Source organism: Myotis myotis, unplaced genomic scaffold (assembly GCF_014108235.1).
Source record: "Myotis myotis isolate mMyoMyo1 unplaced genomic scaffold, mMyoMyo1.p scaffold_m19_p_8, whole genome shotgun sequence".
NCBI lineage: Eukaryota > Metazoa > Chordata > Mammalia > Chiroptera > Vespertilionidae > Myotis > Myotis myotis.
The window spans coordinates 39,694,161-39,716,668 of NW_023416390.1; the positions used below are offsets into that span (position 1 = coordinate 39,694,161).

The following is a 22,508-nucleotide window of genomic DNA, read 5'->3' on the forward strand; positions in this document are numbered from 1 at the left end:
TAAATGAAAATGTAAAATGTTTAGTACATCTGTTGTTTTGTTTGTGCAGCAATCTATTAATTTAGTGGGCAGTGTTTACATTTTACTCTGGAGGAGAAATGTTTTCTCTATTTTGCTTTGTTACTAGGTTGTGTATATTTCCATTTAGTATGATGTAATAGCAATAATGATTCATAAGTAGGAGTCATCTTGTTTTTTTCTGTCTGAAAACTTTGGCTTAGATTCATCTTCTAAAAGAAAAGTTAAATAGCAAACATTGGTTAGAAATTTTTTGGTTTATCCTTACCTATTGCTTTGCCTTTTGCATGAAAGAAAAAGAAACTATTAAATATTTTTTTTTTTCATGAAGAATTAAAGTGGAAGATGAGAATTTTTGTTATAGATAACTGTTTTAGGAGTTTGACCTTTTATTTGTATATACATTTTTAGAAAATTAACAGTAGTAAGTTGTAAACAGATTTATTGTTTTAATATTGCTGTTAACATTAACTTTGAAGGGTTATAGTGGAGCTCTTTGAAAGGTTATTTAAAAGCAACTTTTTTTAAGTTGACCTAACCTTAATAATCTCTGAATTACAGAAAAGACTTAAATTTAAAGCTTTTTTTTAAAAAAATATATGTTTTATTGATTTTTTACAGAGAGGAAGGGAGAGGGATAGAGACTCAGAAACATCGATGAGAGAGAAACATTGATCAGCTGCCCCCTGCACACCTCCCACTGGGGATGTGCCCGCAACCAAGGCACACGCCCCTGACCAGAATCGAACCTGGGACCCTTCAGTCCGCAGGCCGAAGCTCTATCCCCTGAGCCAAACCGGTTAGGGCAAATTTAAAGCTTTAAGACACAGTAACAGCCACTATTATGTAGTGATATCCATCATAGTAACTACTGCCTTATGTATTGGTGTTTGTTAAGAGTTCTCAGCCTCTAAATGCCTAGTCACAATTATTTATATATGACAAAGGTTATTATACTTAAAAGCTCATACAGATTTTAGGAAACACAAAGACTGATAGAAAGGTATTTCAAGGATATGGTTGGGAGATTCATATAATGGATTGTAAAACATAAAAAATATTAGTCATAAGACATATCACCAATAAGTGATGTTATCCCTCATTAAAACAACTGAAGTGGTTTATTTCATTAAAGCAACAGTACTTAGTACTAATGATGATTTTAGTGAATTATATATAGATAAGCCTTACTAGTGGGAATTTAAATTCTTTATGGGAAGCCTTTCAGTAACATGAATCAAGGTTTTAGTGTCCATTCCATTTGTCCCTTCTTTTTCATTATTATATTTCCTAAAGGCATGCATATTGGTAGGAAATTATATACAGAATTGTTCAGTGTTTAAAAAAAAAAAAAAAAAAGGAGACAGTCTTATTGTTTGACACAAATAATCAAAATGTCTAGTTTATGCCACCATGAAAATTAGGCTACCCCTGGCTGGGTTGCTCAGTTGGTTGGAGTGTTGTCCCATGCACCAAAAGGTTATGGGTTCAATTCCCCATCTGGGCACATACCTAGGTTTTGGGTTCAATCCTTGCTCAGGGCACATATGAATTGATGTTTCTCTCTCACATCAGCGTTTCTCTCTCTCCTTCCTTTCTCTCTCAAGTCGATAAACATTCTCAGGTGAGGATAATAAAAGAAAAGAAAATTAGGCTAATGGAGCATTGTTATTGATATGGGCAAGTGGTCTGATATAATGTTAGGTGAGGGAAAAACTATAGAATATATATTACTGTGCCTGTAGTATATCTTTACTGGATAAATAGGTAGGCATATTTTAGAAATAATATATTAGAAAAGAAAATGTCACATCCTTTTAAATACTTTTTGGTATCTCTATGTTATTAAAGTTTGTCAATTATACTTAAATATTTTAACCTTAGTGCTAAATATTGTTTAATATTATCTGTTATAAAAGTTATTTCCTGATAAATAAATTTTCCTAAAGTAAATTATTTCCACTTTAGTTTTTTTAAAAAATTCAATTACATTGTGTCATCTTGGGTTATTATCCTACTAGAGGCCTGGTGCATGAAATTCGTGCACTCAGGGGGGTCCCTCAGCCTGGCCTGCACCCTCTCACAATCTGGGAGGAGCCCTTGGGGGATGTCCGACTGACGGCTTAGGCCCGCTCCCCCTGGGTAGCGGGCCTAAGCCGTCAGTCGGACATCCTTAGTGCTGCCACGGAGGCAGGAGAAGCTCCCACTACCACCACTGTGCTCACCAGCCATGAGCCCCGCTTCTGGCTGAGTGGTGCTCCCCCTGTGGGAGCGCACTGACCACCAGGGGGCAGCTCCTGTGTTGAGTGACTGCCCCTTGGTGGTCAGTACTCGTCATAGCAGCCAGTGGTTCCGTTGTTCAATCAACTTGCATATTAGCCTTTTATTATATAGGATTGTGCTTATGAAACACAATAAGTAACAGAAGCTGATAAATACAGATATCACTGTTATCAAAATAATTAGGGTTTGAAAATTCTACAAAAAGTCCAAATATCTTAGCATTATTCCTGAATCAAGTTCACATCAAGTTTGCTAATTCTCTTAGGTCAGTTGTTGGCAAACTGCGGCTCACAAGCCACATGTGGCTCTTTGGCCCCTTGAGTGTGGCTCTTCCACAAAATACCGACTTCTGCTCATGGGCCACGAAGTTTCAGTCGCACTGTACATGCCCGCCTGCATGTGGTATTTTGTGGAAGAGCCACACTCAAGGGGCCAAAGAGCCGCATGTGGCTCGTGAGCTGCAGTTTGCCGACCACTGTCGTAGGTGAAGCATATGGATGTAGAAGCCCCATGTTTGGGTATGAATCAAGATAACTTGTAAAACTGGTGATTAAGCACTAGATGTCATGCTGGGCTCCTGAAGCATCTTCTACCATTTCCTGACTTGGATTAGAGAGAAGTGGAAATAATTTAGTAGTGTAATAAAAATTTAAGTCTACTTTTCTTTGTATATGGATTTCCTTTTCAGGACATTCTATATAAACGGAATCATACTATATGTGGTCCTTTGTGTTTGACTTTTTTCACTTAGCATAATTTAAGATTTATCCATATTATAGTATGTTATCAGTACTGCCTTTGTAAAGAGCTATGTCTTTTTTATATGTATAATATAATATGAAATTATAATAAAAAGTATTTAATACAACTGTTAAAGTAAGTTTCTTTATAAGAGTACAACAATTTAACTACGCTGCAAGTTTTTAACCTAACGGTTGTGAGCATTTTATCTCTGCAGTTTAGATTTTGAAGAATGTGCTCACAAATTGCTGAAAATGGAATTTCCTGAAAGCCAAACAGTAAGTTAATTTTTTTTCCAATTAGGAAATATATTGGTTATAAAAATGTTTAGGATAATTAATAGGTTTCATGAATTGAAATTACGACTTAGTACTAAATATTTAAATTTAGATTTTTCTAGAATTTATAATTAAAATGTAAAATAACTCAAAAAATTTAAAATAACTCAAAACTTAGGAGTCCTGGTGTGTTTCATATATGTTACTCCTAGTGAATTAAATTGGCTGCTTGAATGCGATGTGGGAAAAGGAGGAGGTTACTACACTTTACATAAATTTCTGAGTGGTTACTGTAAATCAAAATGTGGCTTAAATACATTAGGAAATTTGTTCTTTAATAAATTATCTGGTCTATCTACTTTATGTACTAAAACATTATTTTCAGATAGAAATTATAAAGATCAATATATACATGTTGTTACATTAATTATAGAGAATCTATATCAGTTTTTTCATTCATTCATTCAACAAATTGTATTCAGCATATACACTTTGTCAGGCACTCTGCAAAGTGTCAGGTATTTAATATCTATAAAGTACATATTAGACCCCTTTAGCCCCTAGGACTTATATAGTCTTATAACTGAGCATACCTCACTGTTCAAAGTATCATAGAACTCTAATGCTAAGGATAATAAAGACTGGACTAAATAGGTTATCTTGGCTACTTTTTTCTAGTTGTGCTCTTGTGTATGTTACTCCCAGTCCCTCTAGACTTTATTTATATATTTATTGTTGACAGAATTACAGATGGATTCTTGGAACCTGAACCAAGGCTTTGCGGTTTTGTTTTTCACACCTTGCTTTACATGTGCTAGACCCAGCACAGATGCTAGAGTCTAACAGGCTGTTTGGTTTCTAGTTCTTCAAAAAGATCTTAATTATCTTTGCTAAGTTACCATTAGTTGTAAGTCCTTTGTCTTAAGGCTTTTTTTATTTTCAGCCTTGCCAAAGCAAGGCCTCCAAAAATTAGGTTGCCTCCCAAAAACAAATGGGAGAGAGAGAGTATGTCTTAAGGCTTTAAATATGATCTGTGACAGGGATTGGCAGACTGTGGCCTAGGCCATTGCCCATTTTTATAAAGTTTTATTGGAATACAGCCATGTCCTTTGGTTGTGTATGGCTTCTTTTGCCTTATAACAGTAGAACTGACTAGTTACAACAGAGACCAACTGAATGGCCCCAAAAATCTAAAATATTTACTATCTGACCTTTTACAGAAAAATTTTGCCAAACTTTGTTCTAAAATGTAGATTTATTCTTGAAATGCCATAATATGGAATTTTGAGAATAAATTATTATTTTTAAATTAAAAAAATTATTTTTTCCTCTTAAAGTTTGTTTACTAATCCTATATAATAAAAGGCTATTATGCAAATTGTCCCCTCTGGAGTTTGACCAACTGGGAGTTCGACCGCTCACTACATAGTGCACTGACCACCAGGGGGCGGCACGCAACAAAGGAAGGCCCCAGCAGGCAGCCGGCAGTTGGGGGAAGGATGGCCCCGATTGGCCCTGATCACTGGCCAGACCTAGGGACCTTACCAGTGCATGAATTTTGTGCACCAGGCCTCTAGTATATTAATAATAGTGTACCTATTCATACTCTAGGTTCACTTGATTGTTGTCATTGGAAAGAAATAAATTTGTGAATTAACCTTTAAAATTATACTTGAAACTGAAATTACTGTATGATCTTGTCACATTATTTGAGGATATAATTAAGTCATTATAAATGTCATTAATATTAATCCAGAGGATAATATTAGGACTAACCTCAACATATTTTGATAACATTTGGATGAATGTCTTAGTGCATCTATTTTTAGGCACTCAAAAGACTCTCCTAAAACTGCTATAATATTTAATTAAAATGTTAAAATATTTAATTATTATAAGCCACAGGGAATAACTCTTGTAATTGCATTTAGTCTAGGGAAGAAAGTAATTTGTTTTATAACTAGTGCTGGCTTTATTAGCAATGCTATCAGCATATTACCATATTACAGTGTTTACAACCTGATTAACTCTTATGTTATTGTAAAATACAGTGTTGGTAGAAAAGCCGAAAATGCCTTTTAATATATAAAATTAACATACTAAGGCAGAAGTCAGAAAAACATCTTTCAGTTTTTAGTACTATTCTAAATTTTGACAAAGTACATCTTTTCAAAACTTATACACTTATTTAATTGAGGTAACTTGTGACTAATCTTTTAAAAAATAATCTGTCAGTATAAAGATATCTAAAAATTACTCTGTATTGTGAAGTGAGGCCTTTGAGTAGCTTATTTTATATATAGATTATCAGCTTCTAGAACAGAGCTCTCCCAAAGAACTTAGTGCAGTGGTGAAAATATTCATATTCTCCTGTGTCCAGTGAGCATCCGCTACTCACAAATGGCTTTTGAAAACTTTAAGTGTGGCTAGTGTGACCAAGGAACTAAAGTGTTAACTTCATGTAATATCACATAATTTAAACTTAAATAGCTGCATGTGGCTGCAGGCTACCCTCCTGGACAGAACAATCTAGAGTGTATTCTGTGCTTCTCCAGGGCCCCCTTCCTCTCCCTTGTACATAAATAGATGTAGTAAGTATATATTGACCTAATTTTTAAAGTGTTTACAATATCTACTTAGGTTGCAGCTCATGCTATTAAATATGACAAAATGTCAAAGTTGCTCATTGAAAATATAAAGATAAATTAAGTAAAAAAAAATGAACTGAAAGGTTATATATTATATTTTATAAGCTTGCTTTCTGTTTATAGAAAGCAAATATATTGCAGTTACTGTGTTTGAAAAGTATAATTTTAAACTTTCCAATAAGTATTTTATAGAAAAAAATGAGTCAATTCTACAGCAGTGGTCAGAAAATGAATTTATGCCTTTTTTATTTTGTCTCCATTGATTTGTCCTTGTTGCCTGAATGTCTTCATCTATAAAATTGCTATAATCAATACATATTTCATTAGGATTATTTCAGGAATTAATAAATAGTATTTGTTCATTATAAATAATTTAGAATGATATTTCTTGATCCTGGATTTATTCTTGGACTTACTAGCTTAACAGAATTTTCACAGAGGAATTTTCAAGGCATATACATAGCTGATTAAACAATATATTACTCCAGCAGTTATGAAATGATTCCATCTGTTTGTATAGATTAAGCTGTAGATAGATCTGTATGTAAAACATTTGTTTTGAGGCTAGAAAATTCAGCCATAGAGATCTTTTTCTTTGTTCTTTTAAATATATTTTTTTCTTTATTAACCAGTGTGTCATTTAAGTAAATATTGAAACTTTTGCCTATTTACACTTCTGTAAAGACTCATAATGTTCTGCTTTTTCCATACTAAATTAAATATATTTCCTAATAATGGAGTTTAAAACTTTAAAAGGTGTATAGCTTAATTTTTAGGTGTATTAGTGAGATGTCATATTGATGACCTGTATTTAAAAGAATTCTCTATGGAATCTTTTTAGAATACAGTTTATTCAATATCTTTTTGGATATGTCTGTTTCATATACATACTAGGTTCTCTTTTTAAAAAAATATATATTTTTTATTTCAGAGAGGAAGGGAGGAGAGAGAGATAGAAACATCAATTATGAGAGAGAATCATTGATTGGCTGCCTCCTACATGCCCCACACTGGGACTCAATTCCCAGTATATGCCCTGACTGAGAATCACACCATGATCTCCTAGTTCATAGGTCAATGCTCAACCACTGAGCCACACCAGGAGGGCACATACTAAGTTCTCTTAAAGTGATTCACACTTACATAAATTTAGAATTTTATAATCAGTCTAATTAGCATGAATGACATATGGAAACTGTCTGCCAGACTGAAGGCTTTAAAAAAACTACTCTTAGCATAGATTAATTTTTTTGTCTTAGTCACTAAAATTCGCAGTCTTAGAATTTTTTTAAAAAAAATCTTACTTAAAATTTTAGATGTCTCTATTATATTGATAAGTTATACAACATGAATTCGTTGTGTTTTGAATCATTATTGTTATTTGTTTCCCAAATAGAAAGAACTCTGCAACATGATACTGGATTGCTGTGCTCAACAAAGAACATATGAGAAATTTTTCGGCTTATTAGCTGGGGTGAGTTCTAGCTTTCTTTTTCTTATTGGAATTTAATGGAATCACTAAGGCTGTTCTTAAGACAACAGTGTCTTAAGGAAAAGAGGGGTGGAGATAGGTGGAGATGGGCAAAAAGAGGGGAAAATGGAGAAGGAAAGAGATTTTGCTTAGTGCAACAGGCACACAAGGCACTGTGCAAATGATGTTTTATTGAATTGTACAACTGAAACCTATATGGTTTTGTGATCCAGTGTCACCCCATTTCTTATTTGAGCATCTCATCAAATAGCACAAAAAGATGTACAAAATATTTACTTTTGATTCAATAAATTTAGAAGAATTTAATATGCTCATAATGGTATTGATTCTCAATTTTTTTTAATTAATAGCGATTTTGCATGCTAAAGAAAGAGTACATGGAATCCTTTGAAAGTATATTCAAAGAACAGTATGATACCATCCATCGCTTGGAAACAAACAAATTGAGAAATGTTGCTAAGATGTTTGCTCATCTTCTATACACTGATTCACTTCCATGGAGTGTAAGTAGATGGAGTTCAGTGTTTATACTTCCTTCCTAATTTCCTGTTATTCTCAAATGTGTATTAAGTATAATATACCCTTACTTTTCCTATGTAGGAAATGTACTTTAAAATGAAATGTGTAGCAAACTTTTATTATAATAGCTGTCTCTGAGATTATGTTCATATAACATGAAATAAAAAAGCTAAGTGCATAAATATATGAATGTAACCATTCTGGATGATATTAAAAGTTTAGACATGTTGGTGCTTTTTAATAGCGATGGCTGTGAGTATTTTCATGGAAATGATTGTAGATTTTTATCTTTGTACACATACATGTGTACACACTGATGTTAATATGCACCCAGGTTTGGTAGTCATGCATTGCTGAGTTACTGCTTGTTTCCTGAGGGACATGAGAGAAATGTTTGTCCTAATAAGACATGTTCTTTTTAGCAGACAATGAATTTGGGTAAGCGTTTGGGAGGAATTCTTATAACCATAGTTAGAACAAGGAAAGGTGTCTTAATGAGTCAACGTACGCTTGATTACAATTTGAAATGCATTCATTAAGCTGGCATTTATTATATAACTGCTGTTCATTCAGCCAGCAATAGAAAGAAATTGCATCCTGGAGGAAAGAAAGAAGAGGATCACATTATTGACTACCAGAATCTAATGGAAGAATGAAGCAACATCATTGAGCTTATAAACACTGGGTAGATTTTTGTAATATTTTAAGTACTAAGTATATCCAGCTACATTAATAGCATTTTTTAAGCTAACATAGGAGCCAAATCGTAATTTTTTAAAACTTGTTTTTCCCCTCTTTGGGAAAATGAAATTAAAATTTTACAATTGAAGCACCAGAGCTCCTAGAACACATAACTCAACAAGCTGGAGGTTGCTTTTATTTTTGTTTGTTGTAAAACATCAACATGAGCTTCAGTTTTTAAGCATCGGTCGTACGATTCAGGATGAACTATCACTCTTCCTGTCTTTACTTTTGTCGCATATTACATATGCTGTACAAAACTATAGCCTAACGCTCTATGTGGCATTTTGCCTCAAAACCTCATATACACACATTTTGATGAGGCTTAGGAGCTAGTAATCTCTGCTGCACCGTTATACACTCAAGACAATATATTCCTGCTCTAAAAAGCACAGTACTCGAGAAAGAGAATGAACTCTATTTCTGTAGCATTTTAACATTCTAAAAATTAGCACAGAGAAATTGTCTTAATCTTTGCCAGGAAACAGTACATATCGCCACTAGAGAAGTTATTCAGAGATAATTCTGATTGAAGATGAGACTAAATCATCATTTCAAGAGAAAGTTTGAGTATGAATATTGGTCACTTTGTCTTAATCTTTTAAACAAAATTAAATTGTATATTTCATTTAATTTTCAGGTTCTTGAATGTATAAAGCTGAGTGAAGAAACCACTACGTCCTCTAGTAGGATTTTTGTTAAAATATTTTTCCAAGAACTGTGTGAATACATGGGTCTTCCTAAACTTAATGCAAGATTAAAGGATGAGTAAGTTTATCATTAAGCACTTTTTATTCTTACTGTCCTCCAGGGTTTTCCTTCACTTCAGTGACATGTCAACCCTGGGCTGGTAAAGCAAGAGTTATGCCCCTAGGACTTTTCTTCATTACTTACCATTCTGAATCTCACGTGTGGCCAAGGACAACATGCAGTTTTTAATGATGGTTTTTAGTTCAGTAGAGAAAACACAGAATTAATGCCTCTTTTAATTTAGTTAAAACCCAGAAAATTACTTTTGTATGCTCATTGGAGTTCTTCAGTAATGAGTATTTAGAGTTCTTACCCTAATTTTGAGCCTCGGAATGATAATCAACTTTTTTATTATCATTGACAATTGTGAATATATACAGATGAATATGTAATGTATCATTACACTGTACTAGGGTCTTGTCCCAGGACTATTATGTAACCTCTATTCCAGCTTCAGCTGCTATTTGTGCAGGTTGCCCATTGCTGCTCACATTGGCTTCTCCATTCACACTCCTTTCAATTCTATAGTGACAGCTTGCCAAGTCAAGTCATCTTCCCCAGTCCTCATGTCCCTTGACTTCTCAGCCTCACTTACAGAGTTGACCACGTGCTCACTGTGGCCCCTCATTTTCTTCCCATTCAACCTTACTCCTCTCAGTCTCTCTTATCCTCAGCCTGCCTCTCCAGTGTACACCATAGGTCTGTCCTGGTTCTGCATGCTCTCTGTGTTATTCCATCCATTTTCCTGGGCTTTGTATACTCATTTCTTGGTCCCTGCCTCCTTTCCCAGGCTCACCTAGTGAAGCCCATTGCAGTGCACTGTGCTCCAGCCACACCAACATTGCCCAGAGAGTAAAGCAGGTCTGGCTCATTCGCGCCTCGTTACCTCTATTTCCAGAGCTGGGAATTCCTCCCTTGTTCTGTCCAGCAAACTCTCCTTCTTATTTGTCACCTTTTTCTATGAAACACTTTTTCCTGCCCTGCTGGTTAGTCATTCACTATGGTACTCAAAACCACATATTGTTAATATTTTTTGTTCGTGCCCCTTCCTAGAAATAATAAGGATATGTTATCAATAGGTCATTGAATAAACATGATTTCTCCCTTTTGTTGATACTTTTTCTCTTCCCCCAGTGCCTTGCCCAGTGCTGTGTGTGTGTGTGTGTGTGTGTGTGTGTGTGTGTGTATATATATATATATATATATATATATATGGAGAATTTTTTTACTGTTCTGTATATACATTCACATATATACATGTACATATGAACATAGATATATGTTTGTATGTTACATACATATATCTACTCTGTGTTGGTATAAATATGAAAAAGTTTTTTTAAACCTTTGTTGTATAATTATAGAAATCAAGTTTAGTAAATTAATGAGTGTCCTTACTCATTTCATTAGATACCATGTAGCCTAACCTAATAAATTATATAAATCATTTACTTGGTTGTATTTTATTTACTAATTTAATATGTAGAAACTCTGAAAAGTGACTGTATGGGAATTTTGCTTTTAAGTAAAGAACTTTATCTTTCAGCAATCTGTTCTCTTTTGTTCATTTTCTTTTCTTTTCTTTTTTAGAACCCTACAGCCATTCTTTGAAGGGTTATTACCCCGAGATAATCCCAGAAACACTCGTTTTGCCATCAACTTTTTTACTTCTATAGGTCTTGGAGGTTTAACGTAAGGATTATTTTTAGAATTTTATTTTCAATTACAAAATTATCTCATAATTTCCTTCTAAGCAAAATCTAACATTATATTTTTAATTAGGGATGAATTGCGTGAGCATCTCAAAAATACACCAAAGGTCGTTGTGGCACAGAAGCCAGAAATCGAGCCAAATAATTCCTCCCCCTCCTCTTCCTCTTCCGCATCCTCCTCGGCAGAGTCCGACTCCTCTGCTTCTGGTTCGGACAGCAGTGACAGCAGCTCAGAGTCTTCCAGCGAAGACAGCGACTCCTCATCCGCCAGCAGTCAGAGCTCTGCCTCAGGTATTGAAACCCATCACCCATCGTGCTCTTTTCTAACAAGTATATTGCTGGTGATGTTTACAATGAGAGAAGTAAATAATTGCATTTTATATTTATTTTAGAGTTCAGTTGTTTAAAAGCCACAGTTAATATAAATGATCATCAACCATTGTTGTAGTCTATAGTAAATTTTAACATTTACAATGCTAAGATTACCTTTGGAAGCCTTTTCATAGAAATGAAGATGTTTCATTGGTAAATATTTATTTGAGTGGTGACTGAAATACCATTCATAATGTCTAATCTAGTTGACAGGAGCCTTCCTGATGTTTGTTTTAAGAAATTTTAATATTTTTAATAGTGACACTTATGGTAGTTATTGATATGTATCACACATTTAGTGTGTATCTCATAAGTGTACAGCTATAAAAAGAGAATGTGCATTTTTGGCTAGAATACCATAGAAATTATGTGCTCTTAGTGCATCTCATTGAGGAATTTATAATATTGGTGTATCTTATTGGTGACATTGACTTTAATGACTTGGTTAAGGTGATGCCTGTTGAATTTCTTCATGGAAAGATTTTTCTCTATAAATTAGATCTTGCAGGGAGATAATTTGATGCTATGCAAATCTCCAACTTTCACTCTCCATTTTTAGTATCCATCTTTGGATCTTGTCTGGAACACTTAATACTGCTTTTAAGTAAAGAACTTGGTGTTTGCCAAATGATGATTTTTCTACTTGTCTCTTTTCTACATTTAATAGTTGAATTTCTTCTGTAAGAAAGAGTTGTCCCTTTCCCCCATTTACTTAATAATTTTACTTTATATTTTATCACTGTGGACTCATGGATATTTATTGTTTTCTGTGGGTTAAAATCCAATACTGTATTTTATTTGCTGTTAAAATCATTTCAGCCTTGGCAATTAGGAGTTCCTTCAAGTTGACTCCTGTGTTCCTTGGACATACCCCTATCCCTTTTCTTAAGGGCACTGCCTTCCTTTATAGCCTCTCAAGTTCAAGATCTTTACCTCCTTTAAGCAGAGATTTTAAATTTATATCCAGCATTTCTAGTTGTTCTTCAACTGGTCTACAGCCTTCTTCATTCTACTTGGAACTGGAAGTGCTATAGTAAAGGATTTTTTCAAATGTGCTATTTTCTGAAAAGTTCTGTGTTGTTTTCTGCAGGGTCAGCTCTGCTGTCTTCTCTCATATAGTATTTTCATCTCTGTTTCAGAGAGGGAGCACTTTTCCCTATAGCCTTAGAAGGTTGGAAGCTTGGTCTTTTATTCTCATTCCCTGGCTTATTACACTTCAAAGTATTTTACATATTATATGGCAGCAAGAACTGTGGGACTCTCAGTGTTTTATATTATTAGAGCAAGATTCCATTTGCTCACGGGAAGTCTTCTTGAATTGAAATATGCTAACATTGTTCATTTAACATTCACCTCTTTTAATTCTAAAGAATTTGTTATTTCATGATATCTGTTTTGAGAACAGATGATAACACAGCATGGATTTCTGCAATAAGGAAGCTTGCTGATTCAAAATTAATTTGCCTCATCCTACAATTTCAGTAGAGAGCTTCCAGTTTTATTAATAAAATATTATATAGCCTAAAAGCAATATGAACTGCCCCCAAATTGGAAAATTGTAAAGCAGACACCAAAGAGAGAAGAAATTGCACATTATTATATGGCACAGGTTTTAATGTCAACAAAGCAGTGAGAGCAGTGTGGAGTAGGGTCAGAGGGACATGATTTCGCACAGAGCCAGATGGTTTCTGCTTGGGTAGCTGCAGCTCAGCTGAGTTGTTTGATAGGAACCAGAGAAATAAATCCTTAGTGGCAAACCGACTGACTGTCAAGGGTAGGCATTTGGCCGAGGAAATACAGGTTGGTACAGAGATTTAGGTGGAGTAGGATAAGGGTAGGTGATCTTCCACCCTGTTTTCTTCTTTCTATACACATATGAATGCAACAGAAATTTTGGTCATCTCAGCATCTTTGATTTATGTACCCAAACTAAGTAACACAGATAAAGCAGTTAAATTTGTTTTATAGCTTAAAATGGTAAGTTATTTTATTGTAATTATTTAACATTTATATTTGTGATGATATCAGTAAAATAAGATGTTCAAGGCTTTTTTCGAAATCAAGCCATAGTGGCTCATATGAAGCCTGTGATTGTATATTTTACCCTGGCTTCTCCTACTGGTACAGCTGGTGCTTCTCTAATGCACTGGAGAGCAAAACTTGTTTTTATAGGAAGAAGTTTATTTGAAATACATATGTTTATGCTGTTAGGCCAACCCAGTCATCCCACTTCCTCTCACTTAGGAAGTGATTGTTGCTGGTGTGTGTGATCAATCATTAGTATTTTGATTATGTACCAAATCTGACATAATATTTTGTATCAATAATTCACATGGACTGGAATTTCTGTTTTTGAATAAAATTTGTAAGTGGAAATGTTTTATTTTAGTTACTTCATAAAAGATTTTACTATATTTGCTGTAATTAAAGTTCCTGTTCACTATTTTGATTCTAACCATCAAAACATTACTTCGGTAACTAATGCTGACATATCGTATACTCTCAAATATTTTGTGAAATGTTCTGTCATTAGGCTTTTCATTCAATAAATTTAGCTTTGAATCCCGTTTATCTGAATTAGTAAACCTACATTATATTAATGAATGTGATTGTTAAATCATGAAATTAAGATTAAAGTTAAAACTAACTATATTTCATTTTACATGTGCAGCTAAAGCTATAAGAAAGAAGGGACAAGGGAACACCAGAAGCAAAGAAGCAGATAAACTGATCAGGAAACAACGAATAAGTGATAGGAAGCAAGAAGAAAGAAGATCAGAGCAAAGGCACCAAGAAACAAGGACTGAAAGAGAAAGGAGATCAGAAAAACTCAGAGATAAAAATGCAAGGGATCCAAATTGGAGAGACCCTGTAACAAAATACACTTCAGACAGAGGTGTTCCTTCTGAACGAAATAGTTACAGTAGAGTCATGAATGATAGAGACCAAGAAATGCATCTAGATTTGGAAAATGAGTATGGTGATCTGAAAAAGAGGAGAGGAGAGAGAAGAAATTCTTTTTCTGAAAATGAGCATAGATACCGAAATAAGGACAGTGAAAAATTTAGAAGAAAAGACAGATCAAAGTCAAGAGAAAAGAATAGAAAACATTCAGACTCTAGAAGCGATGAAGATAGGTATCAGAATGGTGCTGAGAGGCGGTGGGAAAAATCTAGCAGACGCTCGGAACAATCCAGAGAATCAAAGAAAAATCAGGACCGGCGGAGAGAAAAGTCTCCGACAAAGCAAAAAAAGTAATTCTACAAAATTACAGAAACTGAACATGCCTTATATTCGGTTGAAACAAATTATTTTTTACATTGATTATTGAACTTTATAGAGAATTGTACAAAGTACTGGTTTGTATTGTACATTTTAAAAATGTTTTCATTTTAATATGGTTTATATAATTGATACATCTCAAGGCTCTCCACATAAAATTATTTGAAAAGTTTCACCAGAGAGGAATGTATTTCTGGCATATATTTTGTTAATAAAATGATTAAATACTTACTGAATCAGTGATTTTTTTCATTGACAGATTTTTTTCTGATAATGTTTCCAGTTGTCATAGAACTGTTATAATTTTTACTGACCAAAATAAATAAGCCATTTTAGTTTAACATTTTTGCATTGTTAATGAGATGCTATGAACCTTCTTGAGGAGTCTCCTTTTTTTATTAAATAGAGGAATTATTTCAAGTTTTATATTGTGTCTTGAACAAAAGAGGTATATATAATTTTTTTCACAAGTGTTTTGCTGAAGTTAGGTCTGTATTGGTCTTTAGACAAATATACAGCTATATTATTTATAATTAGGAATTCTCACATTGATAACAGCTCTTTTTGGACTGCTAGATTAATGTTTACTTGAAATTCTTTGTGACTAGTGCTTTTTCTCAGCCTTGAAGTTATGTCACTGTTGGTGAATTAAGGTTTTTAATTTTTAATCTGCATTAATATGTCATTGGAAAACATAAAGTCATAAGAAATGTGAACAGCCTAATTGTGAAATAATTACAAGTTTTTATAAGAATTTTAAGAGTTTCCATCGTTATTCACCATTTATTATGTCACCATATTATTTATTACTTTTGAAATAAAATATTGCCTCTGAAATTTTAGATTTGTTGACAGACATTTAACCCTACTTACTAAGTAGATTACTTGTGACTGTTCCCTTTAAAAGTTCATAAAATCCATTTTAACCCACGTCTGGGCTCAAAAATAGTGGGGCCACCATCTTAATGTTTAACTTTCAGGCATACTCTGATTCAAAATGTTTTCTATTTTTGTTGTTTAAAAGCTTGAGTATAAGTAAAAATAAAGTCCATGTAAATAAAGAAATATCCTCTCCTCCTCCAATCCTTTTGCCCCCCTATTCTACTTATTTGGATCTTTATGCTCCTCACTGTTTTATTTACTTTTAACAAAAGTAGTTAACAAGATACCTAACTACCTTCAAGCAGAAGTAACTCCTATGGGCATGGTGAAGGTAGGGTGCAGAACTGCCATCTGCCTTTGTGCCATGTTTCTGCAGCATTTAATACGATGTGTTCGTGTGCACTGCCTGCCAGTCAGGCAGAATTTCACCTGAATCCTTCTAATATGCAGACAACAAATATGTTGCCTATATTTCCAAGTTTTACTTTTTTTTTTTTTAATATATTTTTATTGATTTTTTACAGAGAGGAAGGGAGAGGGATAGAGAGTTAGAAACATCGATGAGAGAGAAACATAGATTCAGCTGCCTCCTGCACACCTCCTACTGGGGATGTGCCCGCAACCAAGGTACATGCCCTTGACCGGAATTGAACCTGGGACCCTTCAGTCCGCAGGCCGATGCTCTATCCACTGAGCCAAACCGGTCAGGGCCCAAGTTTTACTTTTTAGGATTGGCATTTCTAAAAGATTAGCTGAGTTCTAAATATTTTGGATACATTCCTCATCATTTTTCAGTTTCTGGACTTCCTTGCCTTTAAAGTTTCTCTGTCTACTATATCCCTAGCCACCTGCTCCCATGGTCCTCCCCTTTACGGTGACTTCACCGTCCCTACCACCTCTGAAATCTCGCCTGTAAGTGCCACATTCTTGACTTCAATACTTTGTGCCATTTCCATCTTGACTCAAGTATTTTTTTTCCTATTTCATGATTGCCTCGTACTTTCATGCTTTCATGCATCAACATCTTTAGGACCCACATGCTTCTTCCCCCTTAATCCTCGCTTTTTCCAAGGTAGTCAGATAACTCTCTGATCTTTCAAATTCTCTCATTCTGTTTATTCCACTGAATCTTTCTTCAGCCAAGTCAACTTTCACGCCAGTGATGATTTAGAAGATAGCCCAGAGAGCCCAGGGTGACCTCTGGGAAACCTCTGTTTGCTTAACAGACACATCTTAGCACACCTCCAAACCCTTCCTGCAACACTGCCAATGTTTTCCTGGCTCTCCTTGTCCTGCTCCTTGCGTCCCCTCAGCCTTGGATATGCTCTACAACTTCCGTTTATACCCATCCACTTGTTTCTTTTTAAATCTTAAATACCTTTGAATGCCTTGCCTCTCTCCAGTCAGAACATACATTTCTTGCAATTAGTCCTTTCTGTGCATTTTATGTTTTCTGCAGATAAAGGTAAGGACTAGTCTACCACTACCACATGCCTTGTGGAGAGAGGAAACTCGAGTTGCCTTAGTTTCGCATAGGTACACAGAGTCGCACAGGGGTGTGTGTGTGTGAATCCACTGCAGAAAAGCACAAGTCTTCGTGGCTGAAGTGGAGGGGCTTATTTTTAGAAAAAGAGGTTCATATAGAGTCTTACTGTTTAATTTGGGATATTTTTGGCTAACTGCACATTTATGTATGGGTTATCTTACCTATCCCACTTGCTGGCTATTGACTTTTGGGCAGGTCCTTTAATATGTAAAATGGTATAACAGTAGTAACTTCCTCAAATAGTGAGTTAGTTGTGGCTTACTTAGAATGGCCTGGAAGTAAGTGCTCAGTGTGCTATTATTTTTTGTTACTGCTTTTATTGTTATTGTCATTAAAGCAGATATAGTACCAGTAGACCAGGAATTGCAAGCTCAAATACCTAGAGGGCCCAGGTGGATAAAACAAATGAGACAAATCCAAGTGGGTAGTGAACTGCAGTCAGTTAAAGGCAGCAAGAGTTGCTCAGCTCTATCTAGTTGTGCCTATAGGAAAGAAAGCTGAAGGTTGACGTATCTGCCTAGTTTTCAAGAGATTCATGCTGTGAATGGTAAGAGTTCTTTCTTTTTTACAGCAGCATTGTAGTCCATTGTGTAAATGTACCAGTTTTTTATTTTTTAAATTCTTTTATTTTTTTAGCTATCAGTTTTTAATTTTTTAATTTATTTTTTTCAATTTTTTATTGATTAAGGTATTACATATGTGTCCATATCCCCCGATTGCCCCCCCCACACCCCACTCCCATACATGCCCTCACCCGCCCCCCCCCCCCAGTGTCTTGCTTCCATTGGTTATGCTTATATGCATGCATACAAGTCCTTCAGTTGATCTCTTACCTCCCCACCCCAACCCTACCCCCAACCTTCCTGCTGTAATTTGGCAGTCTGTTTGATGCTTCTCTGCCTCTGTATCTTTTTGTTCATCAGGTTATAATGTTCTTTATTATCCATAAATAAGTGAGATCATGTGGTATTTTTCTTTTACTCACTGGCTTATTTCACTTAGCATAATGTTTTCCAGTCCCATCCTTGCTGCTGCAAATGGTAAGAATTCCTTCTTTTTTATTTTTTTTTAAGCAGCGTAGTATTCCATTGTGTAGATGTACCACAGTTTTTTAATCCACTCACCTGCTGGTGGGCACTTAGGCTGTTTCCAAATCTTAGCTATTGTAAATTGTGTTGCTATGAACATAGGGGTGCATATGTCCTTTCTGATTGGTGTTTCTGATTTCTTGGGATATACTCCTAGGAATATATCTCAACCTCTCTCTTAATATTTGTTCTAGGAGCTGTCGCCCTTTGAACTCTGCTATGTAGCAGTACCTGCTTTTTGCAGCAATAACTGTTAGGTAAGGGACATCCTAATTTTACAGCTTGCACACCAGTGTCAGCCCAGCTAACCCTAGGCAAAGCCATGACTCCACTGGCCACATTATCCCAGTGACAGGTGAAAGCATGTTTTTCTTAAGACTTGCTCCCCACACACACCTGCTGTAGCCAGACTGGTTACTCAAAGAAAAGACACTGCTCTTCCTCCTCCCTGGATTTCTGCCTCCTTCTACACGAAAAATTCTTTTCTGGTTGCTTGTCCAAGTCTTTCAAATCTTTACATTCACCTTGCTACTAACATGAAGGGTGCTCTGATGGAGAACCCAGCAGTAGCTTTTCCTTCTAGAGCACATGATGCCATTCAAGGCACACTTGGCGAAGGACTTGTTATTAGCACTTACATATTATACAGTGAGCTCATTATCTTACCCTCTAATTAGATATGCCTTTATCAGGGGCAGGAGTTGTGTCTTAAATATTGCCTTTGCCTGCCCCTTGCTAGAGACCAGAGTTTCTTAATTTCAGCACTATTGACATTTTGGGTCAGTTCTTTCTTCATTGTGGAGGCTGTCACGGGCATTGTAGAATGTTTAGCAGCATCCCTGGCCTCACCTGCTAGATGCCAGTAGCACCAATTTTCCAGTTCTGACCCTCAAAGCGGTCTCTGTATATTGCCAAATATGCCCTCAGAGGCAAATCTATCCTTATGTGACTACCACTGCCATGGACCTAGCACTGAGAAAATACTCTTCAGTGGACCACAATGATAGTGCTTGTTCTGTGAGCATCACTGTGTCCACTCATTTGGACTCCATTGTCTTCTTATTCTGCCCTCTTGTATTTGTGAGGGCAAGATTTTGTTTTAAACGAAGAACCCATCATTTAATAGAGTGGTGGACAGTGATATTTCAACGCTCTTTGGCAAAACATTCTGATATCCTAGGGATGACATTCTGATTGACATTTTAAGAGGTAGGTTTTCTTAAAATGGAAGCATGATTGACCTATTAACATAATTGTCCCACGTCGGTTCTGGTTCTCACTGTAGCTGTTTATTATAGCTAACTCATTTTCAAAATGGAAAACAGCCAGCTCAGAGTATTGTATTATTTTTAATCCTATACTAGATAATTCAATTACTCAAATGTCCAAACACCTTACTTTTTGATCAAACACTTCAGGGGCAGTCAAGTGGTTATTAAAGTGAATAAACTAGCCATGTAATGAGAAATTTCATGTATTACATGACTTAAAAGATTGGGCAAATGGGATTGAATCTTCTGTGAGTTCACATCCATCCTAGAACATGTGTCTGGTATGAATTAGGAGTCCTTATGAGTCCCAGGCTTTATACAGTGCCTAGTTTTGCTTAACCCAATATCTTTCCTTCCCTAGCATTACTGTTATGACTAATACCCATGAAGCACCCGTGAGGGCTGTGCTGAACATTTGCTGTTTTTGTCTGAGGATTATTCCTTCTCCCTGAACCTACCAACGAAAGACCTTCCTGGCCTGGCCATACGTAGTGCCTGACCCCCTGGGCAAGGTAATGAGTTCTGGAGTGTGCATGTGACTTAATCTGGGCCACTCAGGGTCCTTCCTCAGTAGTTTCTCAGTCTAGAACATGGAACACAGGGCCATGTTGAAGGGCACACAGACCAAGAAGGGTGTTCACTGAAGCTGGAGCATCCACTGTGGAAAAAGCTCACCAGTAGAGAGGGTCGTGCAGCCCAAAGGAAACAGCCCTGTTGGAGGAGAGTTGTAAAACTTTTGAGTTCCTCAATTGAATTTGCTGAAGCTAGACTTCTCAGTTTAGTGGCACCTTTCTCCTTAAGCTTCTTGATTTGGATTTGTAGCACTTGGACAAAAGCATCCATATTAATTCAGGGTAATCCTCATTGGTGGACAGGTTGGAATCGTTTGGGTGGTGAGGATGGCTATTCTTACTTTACTGTACTTTCGCTTACATATTTTTTCTTGCAGCCCTTTCTTTAGATGATAGATGGAAATGGCCTGTGGAAAACAATACAACAAAGGACCTTTGGTGATTCTTAACTGTGGAAACATCTAAGTCAGTGATTTTAAATGAAGTTAATTTTATTACTAGTGATTTTAAATAAGGTTAATTTTAGGAGGGGTTAATTTTATTACTAATGCTCCATTTTAAAAATAACAGAGAATCTCAATTCTCCTGAAGCACTCTCCTCAGAGCTTGCCTTGTATTGCACAGATGCAGCAGTTCAGTTCACAAGCAAAACTGGTTTCATACTACCAGAGGAAAGGACTAAATGAGCTATTTTGGGAGCAGTAATACCTTCTTAAAACCTCAAAGATACTTGAGCACATTACCTTAACAACTAATGTATTCTCCTGATCATTGACAGTAAGAAATACTGAACAGTAAGAACACTGTGAACATTTTTAATCTTCTTACACAAAATAAATGTAGTCTGAAAAGCCCATTATACACAAATACATGCAGAGACTCTTCCTTAAAATACAGGGGAAAAATGTGAAATGTATATATTGCCACAATTCCTTAAGTTTTGAGAACAGTTTTGCTCTTATCCTGAATATGATTTTTGTCCATAAAAGGAGAAAATGAAACTCTTAGGGATAGTTATCCAAAGAGGGGAAATAGAGGAGGGAAATTGTGTTTGCGGTTAATGAGACATGGTGCATTGCTAGCCTGGGCTGGAGGCAAGTACTGGTAAAGTGATTGGAGACGTGGGAGGCACCAGAGAGGAGAAGACAGTTACTGATGAGCCATTTCCTACTGTAGATACTTCTTGGAGGTCAGAAGTTCAATTTTACATTCCGTTGTTTACATGCCTTTGTATCTCCAGGTTCAAATCTAAAATCGCTCATGGGTGCTCCATAAGCATTTGATGAATGAATGGAGAAACAGATCACTTCAGTTTATTGCTAGGCAGAATAGTTTGGTATACTTTGGGATTCTTCAGGTTTTATGAAATTTTAAATGCAGGATCAACTACTATCAACCATGTTGGAATCCTAATGTGAGTATTTTATGTTAGAGTAAGAGAAAGTAGAAGGCAAGAATGCATTAGCTTAAAACCTAGGCACCAAAACGAAGATAAAATATATTCATAACTGTGTTAAAGGGAAAAATGCATAGAAGTGGTGGGAGTATAAATGAGTAAAATCTGTTTAGAAAATGGTTTGACAGTTGAGCATCCATGTTCCCTGTGAGCCAGCAAGTCCACTCCTGGGTGCCCAACAGAAAAGTGGAACTTCATGTGGAATAGCGGAGGCTGGGTAAAGGGTACAAACTTGCAGTTACAAGATGAATAAAGTCTGAAGATCGGATGTATAACAGTGTGACTATAGTTGATAACACTGTATTATATAATCAAAATTTGCTAAGAGCAAAGAACATAAATGTTCTCTCAAAAAGAAAAGGGTAAATATGTGAGGTGATAGATGTGTTTATTAACTTGATGGGGGGATATCCTGTCACAATGTATACATACATATGTTAGTACCTTTATCTTACAATTTTATTTGCCAATTATACTCAATAAACCTGGACAACAACAATAACAACAAAACACTACATGCTGGGTTCCTAGGTCCCTGAACAGTAAGAACACTGAACATTTTCAATCTTCTTTCTTCCCAAAAGAAATACATACAAATGTGCACCAAAAGACATGTATGAGTATTTTCAGAACAGCATTATTCTAATAGCCAAAAATTGGAAACAACCCAAATGTGCATCAGTAGTAGAACGGATAATAAATTTGTGCCTTATCCATGCAATGAAATACTATACAGAAAATAAACGATAAAACCACAGCTATATTCAGCATCTTTAATAAATCTAATGTGCATACGTTGAACAAAAGAAGTCAGACCCAAAGAAACACACACTATCTGAGCCCAACTACATGAAGTA

At 35.6% G+C, this 22,508-nt stretch overlaps 1 protein-coding gene and 1 long non-coding RNA gene across 3 annotated transcripts in view; both read left to right on the forward strand.

The window, feature by feature from the left end:
* Nucleotides 1-15,067, forward strand: part of CWC22 (CWC22 spliceosome associated protein homolog) — a 52,508-nt gene extending 37,441 nt beyond the window's left edge. The window contains exons 14-20 of one of the 2 annotated variants that reach the window (XM_036319837.1): nt 3,260-3,320; nt 7,365-7,442; nt 7,811-7,963; nt 9,361-9,488; nt 11,061-11,162; nt 11,253-11,473; nt 14,226-15,067. In XM_036319837.1, coding sequence (XP_036175730.1) covers nt 3,260-3,320; nt 7,365-7,442; nt 7,811-7,963; nt 9,361-9,488; nt 11,061-11,162; nt 11,253-11,473; nt 14,226-14,812 — 1,330 coding nt within the window. In that variant the 3' untranslated portion in view covers nt 14,813-15,067. Of the gene's footprint in view, nt 1-3,259; nt 3,321-7,364; nt 7,443-7,810; nt 7,964-9,360; nt 9,489-11,060; nt 11,163-11,252; nt 11,474-14,225 lie in introns of those variants that run through there. The other variant, XR_004969408.1, reaches the window with a different exon arrangement.
* A 3,474-nt stretch (nt 15,068-18,541) lies between these two features.
* Nucleotides 18,542-20,721, forward strand: LOC118661219. The gene is made up of 3 exons (XR_004969210.1): nt 18,542-18,609; nt 19,985-20,135; nt 20,573-20,721. It is a non-coding gene; the product is annotated as an uncharacterized LOC118661219 (long non-coding RNA).
* Nucleotides 20,722-22,508: the final 1,787 nt, after the last annotated feature.